This window comes from Zosterops lateralis (assembly GCF_965231275.1).
Source record: "Zosterops lateralis genome assembly, chromosome: 2".
In the NCBI taxonomy this organism is placed as follows: Eukaryota; Metazoa; Chordata; class Aves; order Passeriformes; family Zosteropidae; genus Zosterops; species Zosterops lateralis.
Window position 1 is genome coordinate 30,439,494 of NC_139763.1, and position 24,232 is coordinate 30,463,725.

General features: G+C 38.4%; 1 protein-coding gene across 1 annotated transcript; it reads right to left on the reverse strand.

Moving 5' to 3' along the window:
* Nucleotides 1–71: 71 nt before the first annotated feature.
* Nucleotides 72–19,068, reverse strand: IL18R1 (interleukin 18 receptor 1). The gene is made up of 12 exons (XM_083855504.1): nt 18,988–19,068; nt 17,857–18,020; nt 15,168–15,285; nt 13,893–14,133; nt 9,019–9,196; nt 7,954–8,107; nt 7,388–7,450; nt 5,163–5,319; nt 4,848–4,981; nt 3,888–4,049; nt 2,141–2,299; nt 72–704 (listed from the first exon to the last, which is right to left on the reverse strand). Exons 2-12 carry the CDS (start codon nt 17,950–17,952, stop codon nt 304–306), a joined length of 1,863 nt encoding a protein of 620 aa, XP_083711630.1. The 5' UTR covers nt 17,953–18,020; nt 18,988–19,068; the 3' UTR covers nt 72–303.
* Nucleotides 19,069–24,232: the final 5,164 nt, after the last annotated feature.

Here is a 24,232-nt window from a genome sequence, read left to right on the forward strand (position 1 = left end):
CATCGTTCTACACCACTGAAAACTGTGATATAAAAATGTTTTCCATTGTGCTTCATGCCATGCAGTAAGTCCTAAGCAGAATGAAACTTCTGCTCCTTGTGCAGATTGCTGAGGAAAGCTTCTCTGGGATAGGATTTAGCAATTGGGGTTAACAGCATCCTGCCCACTACAGAAACTTCTGCATTCTTCCCTGATCTCAGAGCTGGCCTCTTAATCAACACTATTTCCCAAAATAGTATTTTATTTAATTCTATTAGTTAGCAAAACATACAAGTTTCTGCTACATCTTCTTCTCCAAAACTGTTATACAACTGCATTAAAGCCACAGCCCTCAGTCCCGGGTTGAGCAGCTTCTGAGCCTAAGTCAAGATTATTATAGTGCCCTTTAGTCTTTATCTTGATAGGCTTTGCTGGCATCAGGTACTGAAGGTTCTTCCAAAATCTGGAATTCACAGGAAGAGATTTATCTTTCTTCCACTTCACCACCCTCTTTGATGGTAAAAGTGACAGTGATTCTGGCAAGAAATTGTAGTCACTTATAGGCATAAACTCAATTAATATGATCTCAGTTTTTCTTTCAACTAGAGCTTTATGCAGTCCACTTTCCAGTTCATATACGGCTCTGTCAGAAACGTAGTTCTGGCTCAGTATAATGATTAATCTTCTGCTTTTATCGATCAATGAATGGATATCATCAACAACTGCTGCAAATTAAAGATAAATTTATTGTTATATTAAATTGAAAGGAGAGGCACTGAAGTAACTTACCTTTTAAATTCACCAAAAAACTCCCTCTTATAAAGTGACAGCATGTAAGCATCCCGTCCTTATGAAGAGATTATTATGTATTAAAGAGTAAGAGTCTCTAAAAATTAACTCAGATATGGTCAAAGCTTGTTCTCTAGAGCAGACATAAACCTACTTATAATCTCCACCTAGCCCATCTAACCCTCCATCTACCCTAGACTGCTGTCTGGCAGTAGTCACATGGACAGAAGGTGACAGCAAAATTAACTTTCCCCCTACCAGACATTTGCTCTTTTCTTATAGTGAAAATCACTGGAGTGATTCCACAGAAAGGCACAAACAGCATTCTCTCTCCAAGCATTCTGTAACCCTGCGGTTACACTTTTGTTTATGACACCAAACACTCAAACCTATTTCCAGTAATCCAGGGCTGAGAAGATCAGCATGTAATGACAGAAGGAGTTCCAGCTGTGTTTTAGATTGATGGCTTTTGGCACAAAACTGATGAATGAAAGTGAATAGTGATACCCTTTAAACATCAAACTGAACTTCCATGCACAGCTTCTAGTGCTTGTTTCAATACCATGGGACAAAGTCTACAAAAACCAGAGATCTAGAAAACATGACCTGTAGAGAAAGGCAAAGCAAACTGCAGAACTAACCTAATGAGGAGAAAACTGAGCGTAAAAGGAGGCTGACAAGTGATTATAACACCAAAGATTCTGCTTAATGAAGGAGGCTGACTGATCTTACTGTTCTGTGGTTTGAACAATGAAATTCTGTTCCTCAGCTGGATCTTTGGACTAAATGGAAACTCATGGTACCTTTTATCCAAGCAAAAGGCAGATGCCAGATACATCCATAGGCCAAACAAAATTCCATTTCTTATTTCTATTTAGTTGCGGCACCCATTTCATTCAGAAAACGGTTTCAACCACCACACTGAAGATACAGCAAGCATCCAAGTAACCTAAGAATAACTAGTAACAGTCACCACCTGCTCTGTGCAGAAAATGTGAGTTTATTCACTGGCCCTCAGCAACAGCAAGCAAAAGCATTATTACTGTGAAATATCTGATATCTTCTGTATCCTCACCTTAACCTTCTCAATGCTTGCACTTTGATCTTTTCATGTTGGTCCTTTGTAATTAGTGATATTAGTAATTACTAATATATGTGTGCATGTGTGTGTAAGTTTATATGAATTCATAAATATAACTATGAAACATGTAAAATGTTTGCAACCAAACTTTGCATGCACACAGTCCAGATTAAATAAAAAATGTATCTTTTCAATGCACAACATGTGACAGAATTCCTTCTAATTACAGGCTTTTACCTTTGTGTGAAAATGATGAGCCTATTAAATGACAAAAATATCCACTACACTTACCTCCTCCAGGGAATACATCCCTCTCAAATATACATAATTTGTACCCAAAGTTTTCTTCTAACATCATGGGCAATATCTTCAAAGCAAATTCCCTCTCTTCTTCAATAGGAGAAACACAGTCTTTCAGGTAAGATACAAATGCATCATATTCTTTTCCATCTGAAAATAAATCAACAATTGCTGTCTTGTTATCAACCATTTGAAATTCAGTATCTGATTCACCTGTCTGGTTTTCAAACTTAGTGTCTCAATAGTAAAGCATCTAGAAACCCCTGATCTTTCTTCTGAAGACTCTGAACAGTCTTCAAACACTCTTCATCAGATTCAAAAAATGTCCTGAAGAAATTTAAGGTTGATACAAAAGATTCTGATTATGTTTGGAAAATACTTAAAAATATTTCCTTTCTATATTAAAGTGCTTTTTAAATAAAATTAGATTAATTTAACCAATTAATGTCACGTGTGAAGATCAAGGTATGAAGTGAAAGAAAAATGTGTATGTAACCTGAAAAAATGTTATTTAAGCGATACTGCGGATTTCAACACTTACTGTACATTGTGTCTAAGACTATCAAGTAGAATGGATACTGGCAAAAGAGAGAACAAACCAGTTAATTATTTTTGTTATGAGAGTATGCCATGTCTGGTCATGGTTTGGGCACTAATTTACAAACACAAAATCAAAGACCAGTCCAGAGGCCAGGTCCACCACACTGCCACAGAGCAACTATCAGGATTGATACACCAGCACAAGCGGCTTTGCTTCTTAAACTTTGCTTCCCTTTCTGAATACTTTACTGCATGTAGTTCATAAGAGAAGCACAAAGTAAACTCTATGAAACCCTACATGTTCAAGAGCTCTAGGAGTGGGAAAACCATTGCCTAGTATCCAACAGGCAGCTCCTCCAGAGTGGCCTAGTCCAGACCCTCAGAGATCTTCCTGAGTGAGTGTAAGTCAGTGTACACCGTGGTAGCTGATATCAACAAGTAGATAATAACACTGGCAGGCATCAATGACATCCACCCATTAATGAAACATGTCCAAACATTGCAGTTCATTCAAGTTGTATTCAAACTTATTTAGAGACCAAGGAAGGCCAAGAAGATCAGACTCATATATACAGCAAATTTTACCACCACAATTTTCAGAAAAATAATTCTTAAAATTGAATAACTGTCAGGTTTGCTTGCTGTGAAGGCCACAGAGCTGCTGCCTGGTAAGATACTGGTAATGTGCACCCCTGCTCTCCTTAAGTGCTTGTAGTGACAAACCTATAGACCTGCAATGACCTCTACAACCTAGAAAACATTTTAAACTTCACCTTACTGAAGAGCATCAGTGAGGTGAAAACAAGTTTGCATCATTCTGCCCATCTGACAACACCAGAGTGTTCATCTTCTTCATGGTAGACAGCTGCAAACCTCTCCACCCCTATCAACTTTTGTCATGAAGAATATGGCAGAACAAAGCTCATCTGGACAGCATCCAACCACATCCCTTCCATTATTTGCTCCAGAGGCAGATTCTTCACTATGTTTACCTGCTGTCATAGCCACTCATCTATAACAAAAACGTTAGCACCTGACCATCAAGCTCCCTTTCATATATTCTTTGTTTCTTCTCACACCAATCCTGGATTTAAGATAATTTTATTGTCTTCCTCAAAGATGATTATTTCATAGACCCTGCCAGAAAACATTTTTAATGAATACACTTATTTCAATGTCACCACCAGCAAAGTCATACCTCCAGCAGTATCATCTCTTCTGCATATATTTCTGTAAAATAGAACAAAGTCGACCTTAAATATCACAAACACAAACACCACAGCTACAGCAACAAATGGAAACAGCAGAGCAAGGACCATTCCAGTGGTAAATACATGCACATGCAGGTCTTGAGTCTTCCCTGTGAGAGAGAAACAAAGCAAATTATAGCCTTAACAAGGAGTATTACATGACAAGATTACTGTATCAAGTACTGATGGCACCTAAAAATCACCACAAAAAAATCAGTGTTGATGGGAATCCTTTCCTGCTAATACTTCAAGCACATATGTATGCCACTGGTCCTGAGATAAACTACAAAGCATATTTTACCATAAAAACAGGAGAAACAATCTTGGGCACATTCACATACAGTTCATTTACGTGTGTGCAGGGTATGTGAGATCAAGACTGACATTACAGATCATGTACACCCCCCCGAAATGATGGTCACTCACTTTTGTGATGAGTTCTCTTCAGGTTTTTTATTATTCCTTCTTATTATCTACCTTTTACCCCTCTCTGTCCTATCCATAAATCCTTAATGTCCCCTTTAATCTCCTTGGCTGAGATTTTTTTTATATTTTTTTGCTATAGTCTCTTTCAGGCTTTTCTTTATTATTATTATTATTATTATTATTATTATTATTATTATTATTTTATCTTTGGAGTTTTAAGTTCCAAATACAGATTTTGAAAACCTTAAACTTTATGAAATTTTTATGAAGGCATTCTCAAGACATGCTCATTGCAGTCTGTATTTCTTTTGCTTTGGACTCCTGCCCCTGTCTGAGAGCAGGAGGAATCACCAGGGGCTGTTAGGTTCAGCACAGATGTGTGAGGACATTCATAAGCAGACAGATGTATCTGGAGCAGTGTTTTGAAATGCCCTCCGGATTGAGAAGGCAGATTAATAAATTATTTCTAGATTATGCCATACCTTTCTTCAGTTTTACTACTCTTGTCTGTGTGCTTTCATCAGCTTGCAACATGCAGGTGAAATTACGGTGCATGTCCTCATCTCTTACTTTTTTAATCCGTAGTAGCCTTGAGATATAGAACTTGTTTCCCAAACTGCAACAAGAAATGGTGTTAGCAACGCTATCTATACAGAAACCTACAACCACCTGAGAGGCAGATTTTGAGGAAAAGGTTCTAGAGAAAACCCTCAGGCTGTGGTTTTTGCTGAATTTGCAGTTCCACAAAGTGTAGGACATTATGACAATACTAAATGCAGCCTTTTCAGGAAACCTACTGTAGTTTTTTGAGTTCTTCTTCACATATTGAAGGTTCATTCTCAGGAATACCTGTGCATTGTTTTGGAAACGTTTGGTTAATTAACCAGTAGAGGCTAGCATCTTCTTGCATATAATAACCCAAGAAACCTGTGCAATTGAGTATCTCTTCTTTACCTACAAAAAAAGATAACATAGGAAGATTTAGTGAGAAGTAGTATTCATGTACACAGTGCAGTCAAGTGTCAGCTTTCCCAGAAATATCCTATGACCTGTGCTCCTTTCTGAGTTTCATAGCCCCTGCTCAATGTTTTATAGGTGTAATACCTGCACTGGTGGTGGTTTCAGCAGTCATGCACTGTTGCAGAGTGACAGTCATTCACTGCTTTCTTTCAGATAAATCATCACAGCCAGGTGGGTTTAAATAGACCTGAGAACTTCAGGCTTTAGAGAACTAAAGGGAATTTACCAGTGCTCCAGGGCCAGGTAAAAGTAACCGGTAAGGGGAATTACAACCAACTAATTATAATAGGGAAACTATATATGATTAGTCAACAAAATCAAAGCCCCTGCTGAACATGCACAGAACAAATTCTTATCTCAGTATCACAGCTGGAAATTCCTGAATACATGAACAAGTCATTTACTCAGTCAGCTACTTGTCCTATTTCAAAGTACTAAGTGTAACTGACAGCAACCACCCCAGAAAGTTCCCATAGTTTTAAGAAATTGTAAAACTAAAAGGACAACTGTATACTTGGAAAAAATAAAGGCAGAAGACTGCAGCTCTAGAGTGTGAGATTTTTGAACTCTGTCATGGGAAGCTTGACCTGAAGTTAGCTGCAACCAGTTTCTAGGCTATTTCAGCATCATTTCCAGGGAACATATCCAGAATGCTCTTTATTAAGCCAGGAAAAGTGCTTGTTAGTCCTTATTCAGACAATCATGCACAAATACTTTTCAGTAAGCAAGGCCTACCCAACAATTCTGTAACAGCACACAAAGCTGACTTCTCAAGATTTATCAGATACTTCTAGAACCTTCAAAGCAAGATCCAGCTGAAAAACTGGCCATCATCGATTTAGACCTTAGAAATCCAAATTACAGCTTCACAGACCAAAACTAGTATCATTGACCTTGCAACTCAAGCATTTTCACCACACACAACAGATATTTGGAGGCAAATATCATAGAACACCATCCTATGATTGGGTTTAAGATCATAGATCTGGCTTATCCTAAACTCCCTTCACTCTGCACCACACCATCTGTCCCATCACTCAATAGCTAGTTCAACGACCTTATCAAATGATCTTATCAAGGCAGATAAGGGATGGAAGACAGATAGTTCATAAGCATTTGATGCCAAACCTTGCTAATTTTTAAGCACTGGGACAAGCACAGTACTGAGGAGGAAATGTGTAGGAGGGGTGTACTGGGAGGTTGGAGGCATGAGTCGTCATAGGGTTGGGGTACTACCATTGGGAAAAAGACTTACCAAACAGTATTGGTTGAAAGGAAGGAAAATTAGCATCTGAGATCCTAGATGAGTAAATGAGTTACAGGTATGAGCCACAGAGGTGGTAAGACTTGGAAAGGAAGGATTAGGTAACCAGAAGAGAGAAGCCCTCAGAGAGAGGTGAGGTGAAGTAAAGAGAGGTAAAATTCAGTTTTTAAAAATTAATTACAACCTCAGTCACAAAATCCTGGATCCTGTCCAGGATCATGTCAAGTCTGCAGATCATTTTAACTAACCTACCTACTTCCAGCTAGAAGCACAGGTAAGGTCTCTTGATAATACGGATGTTCATGCACACATTACCAGGACTGTCGCACCTCACACTCCTCATTTCCCTGAAGAATAATATTCTCAACCACATCAGATATCAGCAGGATTATTCATTCCTGCTGTTCACTGAGTAAACCATACGTTTTTTACAAAGTGTTTCATGGGGTTTGCTATCTACAAAAGAAAGCCATGGAAAGATGTTTTATCACCACCACCATCACTTTCTCTTGTAGGTTGTAGCAGCAACCTCAGCTTCTGCCTCTGTGAAAGGGTTACATTCAGTGTACTTGTGTATCAATCATGCATACACTAGGCGAAACATTACCAGATGTGAGGTTAGAACACAGACAGGATGATGCACAGAGAATTCTTAGTTGGATTACACTTACCCAGACCATCAACCATAAAGAAATTAGAAGAAAAACATGTAGGTAGATTTTTGTATTAATTTCATACCTATTTCTGTTTCAATTTCTTCATGATGTCCAACTATCTCCAAAGTGACAGTCTCTGGTTCATCTAAAATAGAAGTATTGCTTACCTACATTCTTCCACAGTAAAAGATACATAATTTCTCTATATATAAAATTAATAAAATATAAAATTAATCACAGACATTCCATTTAATTCACAGAACAATATCTGTATTCTGCCATTACTGATTAGCTTAAAACCCAGTATTTCTTGTTGAATTTTTTTTCGCATATGTATATATACAGATACAATTTGTAATGGCTGGAAAGGCTCTTGTGCAAAATTCTTAATAAGTTCATATGACTTAGAGCAGCTATTTGAAAAAAAAAATAAAACTGCAGGGAAAAACATACTAAATACATTTTCCAAAATTGGTAATATTTCATCTTAACTTCTGGGTTTTTACTTCTCAAATTATTCTGAAGTAGTTCAGATTACCAGACTTGTTCCCCCTGGTTTATATTAATCAAATGAAAACTCCAATTACAAATCTTCATAGTAAAGTGAACCAAAAAAGTATGCTTCAAAGTTTTAGAAAGCTTTCTTACCTTCTTCTACTAGAAGTTTAATTGTATTTGTGCTGTGGAATATCATTCCTTCATGACTGATTAAAATTTTACAGGTATATATCCCAGAGTTCTGTACTGTTAAGGCTCTAAAGTTTAGTTCCCTCTCTGTTTCATGTTCGTAATTCTTACAGTCCTGCATCAGTAAAACCAGAAAATACTATTCTGTAGCAAATATGCATTCAAAGCATTAATGAAATTCATTTTTTTTTTTAACGAAGTGTCACCATCATCTTTTCACAATCTCAGTGACATGTGTCTGACCCAAAAGAGGCACAGGCCCAAATTTCACTCATGGTCACTTAAATGCAACATTTGAACATTTAACCCATTAGAAGCTGAGAACACTGCAATTGAGGAAAACATAACGACCTATGCCCCTGTCCATCAACAGCCCCATCCTCCCAGGCCCCAAAAGACAAGAGAACAGGGATGTAGCTCACTCTTGCCAGGCTACTCCTGATGCCTGTACTAAACCAGCCAAAATCCCTTCCTGAAACTTATTAATCTTGGAGTGAACAGGGTCTGTTACTCCAACCAGGAGACCTGAGAGGAATAAGGAGCACACCTCAAAGAGATGATTTGCCAAAAATGAACAGAACTGGATCTGTTACACACTTTAAAACTGTTCAGAAACAGCAAAACTGAAAAGTTTGCAATACTTTACAAGTACACGCAAACTGTAAAATAAAAATCCTGGTATCTCATTTAGCATCAGTACAATATCTGTATCAGCAAAGTAGCAGCTGGCTAAACCAGCTGCTGCCTAAATCAGCAATCAGACATGCACATCAGATCTTTTATCATTCCAAACTATTAGTTTAATAACTTCTGAAACAGGTATATTTTTTAACAAACCTGAGAGCAGACAAAACTTTGTTTCATGTATCTGTCTAAAGTCTTTTCTCCCAATCCCAAGGAAATTAAAGCTTTATGATGTTTATAGATGCTTTCAAAAATTTGTTTGCAATTAATATTTCTTGCAATCAGACATTTTGCTTCTACAGCGAATGATTTGAGTGTAATTTTTACTGTTTCAGTAATTACCTTATACCATGTTATGCTGTTATTTTCATAGACAGACAAATCACTGCATTTCAGTGAATAACCAGTTCCAGCACTTTTATTTTCTGTAGTTAAATGATTTTCATTGAAACAGCTGCTTTTATTTCTTTCAAGTACATTCAAGGTCCACTTTTGAATTGTGAAATTTTGTTTTCCATTGCTAAGAAAAAGAAAATATAGCAAAGTAAGTTTTAGGAGCTTTTTAAAACAATGCAGCTTGGTGAGTTACAAAATACAAATAAATTCTCAAATACATCTGTTAGGTAAAAAGCAATCACAGAACACTTCCCTCCAATGGCAGTCACATCTTCATGTGTTTGAATTCTTCTGCCCCGAAGAAAAGAAAAATAAATTTCTTCCAGAACTGCAACTACTCAAAAATCATTTCAATGAGAAAGGCCAACAGGACAAAGCAGATCAAACGGAGAAGAATCTCTGACAAATACTTCAGCTTAAACACCATTCTTGACACGCCTTTTGAGTGTACAAGATTCAGAAGAACTATTAGGACATCATTTTTATGATGAATTTAGACCAAGTCTTGGGTTGTTTCTTTTCTGCTTTTTAAGCTCCCCAAATGTATGTATTTATGTATTCTGCTGGCTCTCTTTGCATTGTAGCCCTTTCTCAAGCTACACAGGTTTTCCTTACTCACTTGAGATGTTCATTACTCCTCATTGTAATTGATTCTTTAAGCCAAAACAGAGCAGTTTTGGTAAACCAGCTAACTATGCTGTCACAAACAGGAAAAGCCTCACCAAAATTTTTCCATCAGAGACAAGCTCACATGGATAATTCACAGCGGGTGGAGCTCTTCTCATCTATTCTTCAACACCTTGTTTACACATTTAAATCAAAGCTACTAATCACAGTCAGGAGTGGGACTGCAGTCAGAAGCCACTCTGTTACAGTGCAGTTTATACGACCTATTTTATATGGGTTTTTTAGAACGAGATAACCTCTGACCTAGAAAGGCTTCTCTCTTTCCCTCACAGGTACCTAAGATAAGTTTAGGTGTGGGCATAAACATTAATTCCATTTAATTCCACTGAGTCTGTGTGTTTCTATAGGCATCACTCTACTAATCTGAATACTGTCAGAGAATTAATTACAGATCTAGCCATGAAACGCAAATTATTTTACTCTCTAGATTCAGCAGCTGAAAGAAAAGGGTCCATAAAGCCACATGTTCTCTCCAGCACTGTAACTCCACACAGGCTTTTTTCTGTGATCCTATCTGGGGAAGCCACTAAAAGTGGATCAAGATATTCTACCTAATCAGCCGAAACCTGGCAAGGAGAATGTCCCTGGAAGGTACTAAAATCATACCTGTGCAAACAAAGATTATTTTTTTTCATACATAATTTCTAGTTGTCTGCCATATAGCTTGGTTTTCAACACACACACAAAAAAGAAATCATTTAGTTGTATTTTTTAAACTGCTAGTGTCTGAATTGTTATATAGTTTTATCCTGGTTTTCATTTGCAGAGAGCTTTCAGTGGTATTTTGTCGGGAACAAAACCATTTCTGGTTTAACAGCTTTTCAATCTCCCCCCAAAAAGCCCACCAAGAAGAACAAGAAAATCTAGCTTGACTCAGAAGACGATATAGGGAAGTGAAAGCCCTTAGAAAATATAAACCAAGCTTACTGGATTCATAGCCAATTCAAAGTAATCCCTTAGCTATTTTACTACAACATGCCAGTGTTATCTCAATATTGCAATCTTCTACAGAAACTGTCACTTTGCTTTCCAAATTGCAGTATTAACTCTATATATATGTTCCCACGGCTTTCAATTGTTCTAAACACAGTGAAAAATTGAGCAATATTAGGATTTAAAATTTATTTTGTGTTTATCATGGTTATCTGTAGTTTTTTGGTTTTTTTCAGGAACCTCTAAGTTCTCAAGGTCACCAAAATAGAGCAACCTGATGACCTGGTTTTTTGTATTCTGTTTTCCTCTTTGACAACCACAGGATGACAGGACGAAGGCTATAAAAAAACCAAGAAAACATACAAATTAAAAATCTTTCCAAAGACCTGTGACCCAGTTTTTGCTGCCTACCACACAGGTACACATGAAATTTTTATTTTCAAGAATGTTGCTGAAGATGGACACTTCCAGGCCTATAGGTGATGTCCATTGACTTCTGAATTCGTATCCTGTCTAGTGTACTATCACTTGTACTATCACTAACACGTGTGAACACATCAACACAACAAACACTTCAGTTATCTATGTATGTCTCAGCAGGACACTTCTGGTTTAACTGCAGAACTTCTGATTTCTTTTTAAGAAAAAAAAAGTGGTTAAAACACCATAAAAACATTGTTACATCACTTTCACCTCTTGTTTCCTGCATATTGACAGTTGTAACACATCGGAGAAAAAAAATCCCACATTTAACTAATTTGCAAAATCTGTCAACATGTGGTCTTCTTTTCTTCAAAATCTGCAGTATATGTAATTGTCACATTGTTCCCTAAAATTGCCTAAACAATTGAGTATTCTGAAAATTACACCCTATATAACTTACAGAACTTACAGATACCTATCCCTAAATTAAATAGTTGAAAATTAAAATGTTAAATAAAAACATACTTAGCGTATCTTCTTTCAAAAGTAAAACTTTTAACCTACTATAAATACTCTGAAATTAAATTATTTTCACTTGGTCATTCTTATTAAATCTTAAGCAAGTTCAGTAGTCTACAACAGCCTACAATTATTCCTCATAGAGACTTCTAAAATCTTTGTCTGTGCAGAAAACAGGTTTTGCAAAAATCTTCTGTACTTGCTGAAACGTAACTCATTTAATATGCCTGCCAATAGTGAGAACCATCATACAAACTAAGCCAAGATCCCACTAAAATCCCAGTTTAAAAATCTCCTTATGCCTATTGGTCAGCAGTGAGACCTGTGAAGAGTTCCCACAGGAGGATTGCAAGATTCTGGCTTCATTCTGATCCTAACAGAAAAATGGGTATTCATATGAGCCTCACAGAAAGAAATGAAAAAATAAATTAATTTTTTTTTTAAAAAAAGGAAAGAAAGTTGTTTCAGAGTAAGATTTTTCCCTCAAAAATACTTTCTTTTAAAACTGATTTTTAAAATGTAGCAGATTACATAGTCCTAGACAAAAAAGGAGAAAATCAAAACTCTCAATTCCAAATGAATGCTTTGATGTAATCAAAACTTTTTTTTCCTAATTTCTCTCTAAAGCAAATGAGTGAATCAAGAAATTTCAGAAAGGAATCTGACATTTTTGTGTTTTCCAACAATTACTCCTTTCAACAAATTTCATTCTAATAGTTTTACTTCAGTTCTTTTCCTGTCATCTCCTTCTTCTGTAAGAAAGGCCGTTTCCTTCAGTTTTGAGGTTTACACTCTTTCATAATATTTTTATGGAATTCTTGTGATTTGCTGTGGATTTACTGTCATCGCTCCAAGTCCTCAAAGTAATCAGAAAACCACAATGATCGTGAATCAAGGCTGGGGTTGGTTATCAAGCCTTTTTTTTCTCTTTTGTCCTGTATTTTAAACTCCTTATGTCAGTCTCCTTCAGTAGCCTGGGAATTCAGGTATGATCTCCACTTATCTTTCCCCATGCCAGAATTAGTCAGTCTGCATTTTGTGCCACTGATTAGGTGGTTTTAGAGCGAGTTTTATACTTTATAGCTTTTTTTGTGAAGTGACCATACAGAAAACTGACCAACACAACAAAACTGTAAAACAAACTAGACAAACTACCATATTCATCATCCTTAAAGGAAATCCTCTTGAATTTTACATGGAGGAATAATTTTTTTCTCAATATTTACACTACAATAAAAAATATTTTGCATTTCATATACCATGAGTCAGTACTTTTTAAAATAATGTCAGTAAGGAGATAACAGTAATGATTACATACAAAAAAAAAAAAAAAATAAAAAGGTTTTCCGCTTCCGAGTTGACTTGGAAGTTAACAATTGAAGACCAGCTTAAGGCTGTTATCTATCAAACTTCAGTCTGCAATATTTCTGGAAAAAGGTGGAGAGCATTTTTCAGTACCCATAGTCCCATATTCTTTACAATCCTGGCGAGAAACTTAAAAGTATTACTTGGAGAACAGCACAAATCATTACATGCAATGTAATCTGCTTCAAATGAATCACTGTTTCAACTGTAAATGCCAAATTATGGGTTTAGTGCAAGTTAATCATTAAACTCTGTGCAGCAAATCTTTGATTCAGTCATTTAGTCTTTCATGGTGTTCCCATGAAGACTGCAAACAAATTATGGAGGCTCATCCTTATTTCTCCTTTTAACCAATGACGTTCTACAGCAGTAAGAAATCAAATCCAATTATTTCATTTGTTCTTCGAATGGCTCCATGCAGGCCAAGGTTTGCACAGAAAGCAGAGTTCAGCTCTGCTATGTTTAACTTTTACTATACAGTTAGATGATTTGGCAAGCCTCATAGAATGAGATCCACTCAACACAGCAAGCAAGAACAAGTCTGGGGAAGAAGACAAGCAAATTTTTCCTTTTTCCTGGCAGGGGACAGAAGGGTTGCCTGACACTCATTTTGCTCAGGTAATTAATCACAAGCCAGAAAAAATGCTACCTGCCTTATCAAAAGGTTTACAGAACATTTAAAACGCTAAAACTCCTCATAGATATTTGTAAATGTTACAGGTCTACATTGATAGTTATTGTGAAATGAAGTGGGAAATGACACTGCAGTTAATGCAGTTCCCTCAGCCGCTTTTATATGGATGCCACTAGCTATAGAAAACAAGACAAAGAAATTGTCTTCATCATAGACATGTGCACAGGCAAGACATTTATCCATCTTGTTGTGTACCCACCTGTGAATCACAGAGTAATTCCCAGAGTCACTGAGTTCAGCTGGCCAAAACTCCAGAAAATTCCTTTGTAAAACAATTCTGCCTGTTTCCTTTATCAGTTGCTGCTTTCCAGCACTTTCTTTGTACCAGTTTATTGTATATGCTTCTTCCTGAAAATGTCCTTGCCTTGACCCAAGATAACAAAGGAAAAAATATTCCCCTTCTAGAACATCAATGGAAGCACGAAGGGGGCACAGCTTCTCTTCAGAGAAAGGGGAAAAAAGACACGTTAGCAAGCCAAGTACTTATTTCAGAAAGTTGTGTTAGCCTGACCTTAAAGTGATTTGCTGTGCTGTTGGTATTTTATAAAAAGAATTCTTTCAGCAAAATGGTCTGGCAGCACTTATTTATTTATTCTTGCAATATTTACTAAAAAACTCAGTTTTTCAAGCCTTTATTCTATCTTACCAAAGCAACAGCAGAAGGAAAAGGGGACTGAAAATAAAAGGACATTTCCATATCCTTATGATTCTTTCACATGAATTCCAGAGTGTCAGAATCAAATTGGCTCAAAGGGCAGAATCTGGCCACACTCTACAGTAAAGCAGCTGCCACAAATGGAAGAGCAAAGGAGAATTTCTTCACATATGGTTTGACTTGACTAACATGTCTGAGATAAAAGCACAGATCCTATAAATTAACATTTATTTGCATTCCCTTATCTTCTTAATTAAAACTGCATCATTACATAGATATATTTCAGAAAAACTTCAGATATCTTTAGGAAGTCCCCTGGAATGAGATTATGTGTGCAAAATTTAGTCTCCAAGTCTGCCTTTCCAAAAAAAAAATCCAAAATTTACTTTTGCATACAGAAGTTATTAAAAAGTACAGAAAATAATCCATGATCTAGGATTAAGAGTCAAAATACAGTCAGCCTTCAGTCTTTCTTTCTCCTGAGTTTCTTAGAGATTATTGTTGTTTAGCAACTATTTTGTCAATATTTCTGAATGGCACAAAAAGAAGGAGACTCCTTCTCTTGCTTGCTATTGCTCTTCATATGGTCATGGTCACATACAACTTCATCAGGTTTCTCCAGGTAACATCCTTGCTTTTTCATTTCATAATTTTGGTGTTTTGGATCAAATTTCCCAAGTCTGGAGCTGGGCTGTAATTGCCAAACCTTCAAGTTTTTGTTCTTGGCTATAAAACACAAAACTTGGCCTACTCCAAGTCTCTGTGAAGAAGCTGGCACATATTTTGAAGGTTCTATTATTGAACTGAAGACTTACTTACCAGTGGCAGATTCCATGATCAACATTACAAGAAAAATCATCAGAGTCATTTTCTTGAGGTATTTCTCACTTCTTCTCCAAAGAAATGAAACGGAATTGTTCCTACTTGTTCTGAAAACCTAAGGTAAAAAACAGATTCACAATTCACACAAGCGCAGTGAAACAGATTCCTTTGAACATGTGAGAAGTGTAACTGTTGCCTGCTGCTGAAGAGGGCTTTTCAAAAGGGAAGTTACATATTTTTATCATAACAGCTATTTCATACATCATACATCAGTATATAGACTTTAGTTTGTAATTTCATTTCAAATTCAGAAAACACTGCAGGATTTCTTTCTTCCATTTTCTTTTTTAATAGATGCATTTTGCAGTATTACAAGAGCACTCAAATCCCAAGCCAGTAGATACTTACCACACGACAGGACAGTAATTATTTTTCTCCACAAAGGGAATAAACTTGGCAATACTGGACCTGGTAGAAACAGCTAATGGAAACTTCCTTTGCCTTCAATGAGAACACCACAATGCTGTAGATTGGATATGTTGATGGCTAACCCTGAGCCTGCTGGAAAACAATGAGACATGTAATTTCTTTCACAATTTGGTCTGAGTGAGTTTGGTCACTCATTCTCCACCTGAGAGTGCTTACATTTCCACTGAGGGGTGGACTTGAAGCAGCCTATATTCAGTTGCCTCATGTGTAGTCAACTGATTTCAAAGGCAAGTGAAAAACAACACTAAGACCAGCTTGGAGCATCTTCTGAGGTTCCTCAGAAGAGCAGCTTTAACTGACAATCAAAGACGGAGCTCCCCCTGAGACTCTGCCTCAGTTTTGCTTACAAAACAGACAGGTGAGATACACAATCAGCTCAGCTCAACCCCTGAATCCAAAACAGATAAACCTTGCTTAGTGTAACCCAAACATGGATGGACAAATGAGATACACACACACACACAAGATGTATTTCAGAGATCTGAGAGATCCACCAAAATAAATCTCATTAGAAATCCATTTCTTTTTTATTAAGTAAACCTGTTGTAATTTGAGAAAGTACAGGCTTTAAGAGAGTGCCCTAAGATTTAGAGTCAGAAAGTTCCTGTGATCTGAAGAGTCTGGAGGCAGGAAGCTACTGCATTTCCAGCAGTATTCCAGGACCCCAAACTGTGTAGCTGCTCTCCCTCTCTTGCCTTTCTTCTCAGTTCTTTACAAGTGTGCCATCGTCTCTTAAAGCACTGTAAGGAGATGATGGAAGTGTTTCACATCCCTTTTTTCAGACAGCCTGGCAGACAGATCTAGATTTAGAAAGCTAGAAGACTCTGGATGCTGAGTACTGCAACAAGCAATTTCAGTTCCTTATTACACATGGAGATTCAAACTCCTACGCTTCATAAGGAAACAAGTGGCTCTCTCTTCAATTTCTTGAATTTTGTTTTCCTTTTCTATCCTATCACATTTAGAAGAAATACGGCTGTTAGAGACTACAAGAATATGATCCACTACATAAAAATAGAATCATTTAACACCAGATTTTTAATTCTAAATCCACTTCTTTTTTGGTATATCACATCAGCACACAGTGGAAGGTTGGTTGAACGCACACAATATAATGGAAGCAACTTAGTAATGAATAGGTTTGAGATTCATGACTACTAAAAATCAAGACATAGGACCTTAATTTTACTCTCTCATTGCTGTTGAACTTGATCAATTTGTCTGAAACTGTTCTACTGTAGGCTAAAAGTCTTTACATTTGAGCCATACAGTTAGAGTACTCTTCAATGAAAAGTTAGGAGGGGGGGAAAGGTAGAAAAATAAAAGTGCTTTTAGTGAAAGTCAGCTAATACAGAGAGAATCTTTGAGAAACAGAATAAGAGTTTTAATTTTCAGAAAAAATGGAGAGATATTTTAAAGTGAAAGCAAAGATTCTCTGCCTAATAGAGTATAGAAATACTAATGGGCAAAATGCTAAGGCAATAGAGCAAAATGACAGTTTCAATGAAAATTGATTCAATTACAAGTTGTCTATAAGGCTCAAAGTGACAATAGCTTTAAGCATTTTTTAAAGTTTTGTGCATGTTTAAAACCACTGATGGAGTTTTAATAATAAAATATGGTTCTTAAAAATGCTTGTGCCACTGTGAAACCAACATAAAATTTAAAACAAACCAAAAGTTTCAATTCTGTAAAGTGCATTACCAATGTCTCATGAATTAGAAAATTGTGCACCACTAAAGTTATCCCCACTTTTCTAGAATCAGAAGAAGATTTTGGAATTAAATGGGGCTGATCCACAGAAGTGACTGATCCTCAATTTTGGACAAGTAACTAATTTTGATCAACTTCTGGAAAATTCAATTTGGTCCTGAAGGATTGTGCCTTCCTTTTTGAAAAGAAACCACAACAGATTCTTCTGAACATGAGACTGTTCTAACAATCATCCTGAGGTGGAGGAAGGAAAGCACTAGTCATTCCTCTTTAAGAATGGCTTCTGGTGGAATTTAGGTATGTTTTAAATATTACCACACAGTGCCATAATTTGCGCAGCATTGATGAAAAAACCAAAAATATTTAACAAACAGCTGTCTTAACTATACTAGATCCAAGCACCATTCTGCCAGGATTGGAATTTCTTGGTAAAAATGAAAATCTGTCTTAATTTCAAAGAACATAAGCAAAGCTGTTTACTTACTATGCAAGTCTGCCAGGTGGGAAGTGGATGGGACAGGGAGTCTTCCAAACTCCAGAGTTGCAACTTCAACTTACAGCTCTTCTGGATCTCATTCATCAGTGAAACAGAGAGCTGTCTCTCTCAGCGAGTGAGTCATACATGGGTATTTCAGTTTGAAAAACCTCCTGAAAAAGGAAAAGAGAACTGTTGATTGCAGGAAGGAAAACGGAAAAGGGAGATGTGAGAAATTTATTTCTGCTAGCATTAATGGAAAGCTAATAGTAAGTCCTTAATGCTAATATTTTTCTAAATGAGGCATTTGAGAGCAGATACAGAAATGTTTTGGGCATAACCTTTTTGTCCCTCCATTTACAACAGCGCGGACGGAGCCCATCCTCCTGACAGCCACCCAGGTGTGAGGAGAGGCCTGCGGGCAGCGCAGAGACGGCGACGGGGCTGTATGCTGAAACCAGCTGTTCTCACGGCTAAACTGGTTATGACAGCGAGATAATAAAGGAAAAGTACAGCACGGGCCGCGGACAGAGGCGTCCGAAACGAGCGGCACTGGGGAGGGGGGAGCAGGGACAGGGAAGCGCAGGGCGGGAGAGACGGGGCCGGGATCGGGCAGGGACGGGGATGGGCAGGTTCGGGGCCGGGCAGGGACGGGGATGGGCAGGTTCGGGGCCGGGCAGGGACGGGGATGGGCAGGTTCGGGGCCGGGCAGGTTCGGGGCCGGGCAGGGACGGGGATGGGCAGGTTCGGGGCCGGGCAGGTTCGGGGCCGGGCAGGGACGGGGATGGGCAGGTTCTGGGCCGGGCAGGTTCGGGGCCGGGCAGGGTGCCCCGGAGAGGTCCCGGCCAGCGAGGGCGGCCCCCGCAGACCCGCAGCGATGCCGTGGCGGGGCAGGGGCTCGGCTCCCCCGAGCGAGGGCAGGAGGAGATGTCGGGCCCGGCCTTTGCCTCCCCCGTGGCGCTGCCCCGGCCCTGCCGTACCTGGCCCGGCGTGTCCCGGGGCAGCGCTGCCCGGCGCCGAGAGGCCGCGGTGATTCCCGGCTCGGCGAGGGGGCGAACCCCAGAGCTGCCCCCGCGGGCACGGCCGGCGATGAACGACGCCTTAGGAGGCGGAGGGTGTGTGTCTCTTCCCTCTCACAACCTTTCAGGGGAAGAAAAGGCATAAGGAGGTGGGTGACGCCTTCCGTTGTCCTGAGCCTAAACGCCTCTTCCTCCGTTCTCCTCTGAACGCACTCTCCAGGGGCTGGGGTGCAGGTAGGGCGGAGTATACAAAGTTTACCTCTGCTGCAGCTTCCTCCCCACCTCGCTGCCCGCTTTGAGAATGAGGACGTGCATAGAGCCGACACTGAAAGGCTGATACTCTGCAAGGACCTCAAAAGACACACACACACACAAAATAAAGAAAAAATAACATCTCGCCAAAAATAATTACAAACTACAGTGTGCAGGAAAAGAGACAGGGCATAAGATTCTACACTGGTTTTATGAGAAATGTCCCCATTTCGGTGCTATTTTTTTCCGTGCTACCATCTACTTCAAGGGGAGAATAATGGAAACTTTCAAGACATGAAACCTTTTATAGCTCCATTGCTGCAAAATGAGTGTATGTATTCACTTCTAAATAAGCCATCATGCCATTAGCGGAGTTTGCTTGTTAGCCAGATGTTGGTATATTGGAACTCTGGTTCCACCTGGGGTTTCTGACAGGTATATACCTCGTTTGAGTCCTGCTGCTAAATAAATGAATGTTTGATGTTATTAATTCTGTGAATGGTTTAGCTGCTAAGTACTGTGCAATGATTCACTTTACTTCTAAATAAACTTAGTTTGTTAACAGCAAGGAAAAAAAATTCCCTCAGGAATACCTTTATTTGCATATCACCGTTTTCATCTTCGGAAATTTGCTTGGTGACAAATTTGCTTGGCTTGCTACCTTTTGGGTTTTTTACGCAGGACGACTGCTAATGCAATTCTTCCCAATTTCAACATGAGGGAACAGCTTAGAGATAAAACAAGCAGGTTACACTTAAAAGGAGGGAGGGATTACACAGAGCTGGATTTCTTGCATATTTTCATTGCAGAGGTGAAGCCAAGAAACCCTGGAATGTTTTACTGTCTCATCTCATTTCTTTTCCTCACCACAGAATGAAGCAATTTGTGTATAACAACAATTAGACCTTTGGATAATGTAAATCAGCACAATTCCAGGGAAGTAAGCTAAGGATCTAACTAACTATAACTGCTTCAAAAATGTGTAGAAGATACTTTGCAGTGCTTTTGATTTTATGACTTAATACCTGATTTTAAAACCTAAAAGAAAACAGATATCATAAACATGATAATGATTTTATATGACAGTCTGGAAACTATTTAGTAGCTAACAAATAAAATGGTAAAGTAAAATGCTGACAGCTTTTTACTTTCATAGACTGTCTTCTTAGTGACAGTTTGGAAACTTCTTTTTTTGACTCAGTCTTTTACAGCAATATTTTCCATGAGCTTTTCTCACATTTAGTTGCTTTCATAGTCTTTTGAAATACTCTCAAGTTTTTGAATTTTAATCTGCATTGCTGAAATGCTATGTTCAATTGGTCCTTTCAATTGTTGTTATAGCTAGCTCTGTGATATGTGAAAATATGTGAAAGGAGAATAAATTTTAGACTTTTTAGTTCTCAGACTAATATAATTTTAACGTATTACAATTAACAATTGTAACAATTTTAATGCCTGGTAATAGATATGTAACTTGACTAAAAAATAGCTACAGCTTAGATTTAAATTTTGAAAATTTCAGGATGAAAATTAAATTTTGCACTAATATTGGAAAACAGATTTTTGAATGAAGTTCTGACAACCTAACCAGTTGAGAATCACTTAGAGAAGACCAGGTATTTCACACAGTTTTTCACATTTTCCTTTCCGTCCAACATAAACTATACTGAGGTGCTAGCTGAAAAACTGAAATTATTTCCATGATAAATTGCAGCATGTCCAACTCCTGTAACCACAGTTTAAACCTCTTTCTGTTAGGTGGCAAGAGTCCTTCTTAAACTACATCTACTATCTCTGTATACGAGTTACATTAATTCTTAGCAGATGTTAAGTCACGTTCAATAGATTTTCAGTATTATCTTCCCTAATGACAAAAAAGCAGGTTACAAACTGATAATGTGTGTCTTAGAGCCTCATATGTTTCTCAGAAATTTTAAAATACATAAGTTGGACACTTTCAAACTTTCCTCCACATCACAGCATCACAGGATAATCCCAGAGGTTTGAGGGGACCTCTGGGTGTCCTCAGGTTCAGCCCCTCCTCAGAGTGCACACAAATGAGAGCTGAGCACCTGCCATGACAGGGATTCCAAAGCTTCTCTGGGCACACGTTCCAGCTTTGGATCGTGCATATGGTGAATTTTTTTCCTAATATGTAACATAAATTTCCTGTGTTCTAATTAGTGCCAGTTACTTTTTTCTCCCGTCTCTGGGCTCATTTGAGAAGAGTCTGGTTGCATCCATTCTCTCTGTCTTTTCATTACATTATTGCAGGTAGAAACAGGGCCTCTTGTCCTCTCCTTGTACAATCTGTGCTCTTGGTGGTCTTCCCTGGACTTCAATATGTCAGTATTTTACTTGTACTGCGGAGCCGAAGACTTCAAATGATGCCCCAGAGATGATCTCACAAATGCTGCATTCAGGGGAACAATCACTTTCCACAACTACATTCTTATTAGTAAGGTACAGAATGTCATTAGTTACCTTAGTCACAAGAACACACTGCTGAATTGTGTTCACTTTAGTGTCAATCAGGACACCCAGTCTATTTTTGCAAAGCTATTTTGCATTAGGTTGACCTCCAGGCTGCATTGCTGAATGGGTTTATTCCATGTCAGATATATAGCTTGGATTTGCACATGCAAAACTTTGAACTTTGTGGGTTTCCCATCAGTCCATTTCTTCAGCCTGTTGCTGTCCAAAACAGCAGCCCTGTGCTCTAGTGGGTCAACCATCCCTCCCCTGTTTGATTTTCTGTCTGAAAATTCATTGGTTGTGTAGTCTGTCCCGTTGTCAAGGTCATCCATAAGGATGGTCAACATTCCTGGTACCAGTATCACTCTCTGAGGGATGCCTCTAGTGATTAGCTGTGAGCTGAGGTTTGTATGCTGGTTGCAATGTGTTACTCCCACAGGGACTTTGGTCCCACTGTTTTCTGATCACTTTGGTGGATTTGTCTGTCTAGCAGGGATTGTGCCAAGGACCTTGCTCAATACAAGATATGCAGCATCCAGTGTCCTCCCACTGTCCAAAACACAGCTGGATATGTATGATTTGTGTCTAAAACAACAGCTGTAGTTTTTCAGCCCTTGAAAGAGTCAGGAACATACAGTTGTACATTCAGTTTAATATACTATCAGTTTTACACACCATCTTCCAAACAGGCTTTGTCCAGTGCTGTAAGATATAAATGTTGCATATACTATGAATAATAGCTTGCTACGAAAACTCCTGAAAACTTCTAAAAACTTCCTTTCAGTGGTCAGGCTCTTGGGCTTCACAACCATGTGAACTGTAGGAACATCAAATCTCTACCCTACAGGATTTCTAGCTGGTCAGAATCTCTGAGTTCCTGTTCACCCACGAGAGGGCGGGATGACTCTGCTCTATTAAGAAGTGGAAGCAAATCTGCTCTCCAGAAGTCCCTTGAGGTGCCAAACCCACAGCAGCACAGGGCAGAAACTAAAGAACTTTTAGTTAAAACTCTTTGTGGACAATATAATTTATTAACAAAATTGCCTTGGTGCTGTTTAGTTTAAGCTTACAGCATCAAACCGGAATCTTCTATAAGCTTTCTATGTTTATTCCTATGTTATTATTTCTATGTTCATTTATTTCTATCTTGACAGAATACCTTTGGGGGGATGGGGGGGAGGGAGGCAGGGCAGACTGTCATTCTGTTATTCCATGAAGGCAGACTTCTTAGTGTAGAAACCCAATTTCAATTAAAAAAAAATTTGGAAATCTAGGCTGTTTGTAAGTTGCATATTATAGAATGATTGAGGATGGAAGACACCTCTGGAAGTTACCTAGTCAACCTCCTACTCAAGACTGGCCAGAGTCAAGCCCTGAAGGTTTTTTAGTATCTCCAAGGCTGGAGACTGACAGCTTCCCTGGAGAACCTGTGCCAGTGCTGGGTCACCCTCACCATAAAAAAAACCACCTTTTCTGATGTTCAGAGGGAACTTCCTGTTTTTAGGTTGTCACCCATTGCCTCTGGTCCTGTCACTGGGCATCACTGAGTCAAGTCTGACTCCCTCTTCTTTGTACCCTCCCTTCAGATGAGGGACTTCACCAGACCAAAGAGTCCCAGCTCTCTCTGCTTCTCTTCATAGGAAAGATGTTCCAGTCCCTCTGCCAACCTCATGGCTCTTTGCTGTACTTACTCCAGAATGCCCATGTCTCTCTCCTGCTGAGGAGCCCAGAACTGAACACAGGACTCCTGATGCTGCCTCAGTGGTGCTGGTATTTTAATAATGTAAAAGTATTCCACAGTTCTTTTTGTGCTTTCTCTCTAACATTACAAATATGATAACACCTGTAGAAGATATCCATTTTAATGCATATTTCGTATTTCTTTACTAAACACTAAGGAATAACAAAAAAACCTGTGACAACTGCAGCATTTTTGTAGTTATTATTATGGTCACATACTCACCCCCTGGTACTGCAAATGTTTTTTTGCCACTCTCTGAATTTGCCCCTTTTCCTTCTGTCAAGGGCATTTTGTTCACTGCTGGCAAACCACAATAAGAATTATTTTCCTTTTTTTGTTGTTGTGTTTTTTGGTGGTTGGTTTTTTTTTTTTTTTTTTCTGGGCTGACCATGAAACTTGAAAAAAGTAGCATCATCACAAGAGCCATGTATTGAGTTTGTTTTTCACCACAATAACTACATGCCTGGCTAAGAAGTCAATGACACATTAGTATATTTCAGAGTAATTTGCATCATTGCTGATCCTGTGCGTTTCTTCATTGTACCTTCTCCTCATCACTTTCCAGCTTCAAAAGTCATCCTAGACTTTTAATTTCCAAGATATTCACTTATCATCCTTTCTTACTCATTACAAGCCCAGAACTCAAACCCTACCAGAAACTTATCTTGTGATAATCTTGGAAGTGAATATTCTGTCTTGCTCAGTAGCTTATGTGAAAAATCTTCATAGTTTATAGCAACAGGCTTTCCTGCTTTTACATATGCCTTAGTGTTAGAATGCTCTCTATGGGAAGAAATGGTACTGTAGCACTGTACACAATCTAATGAGGCAATAAAAAAATGCAACATTTGATGCTCTGTAGTTGTGGTGAAGTGAGCAATGAGTGAATGAACACTTG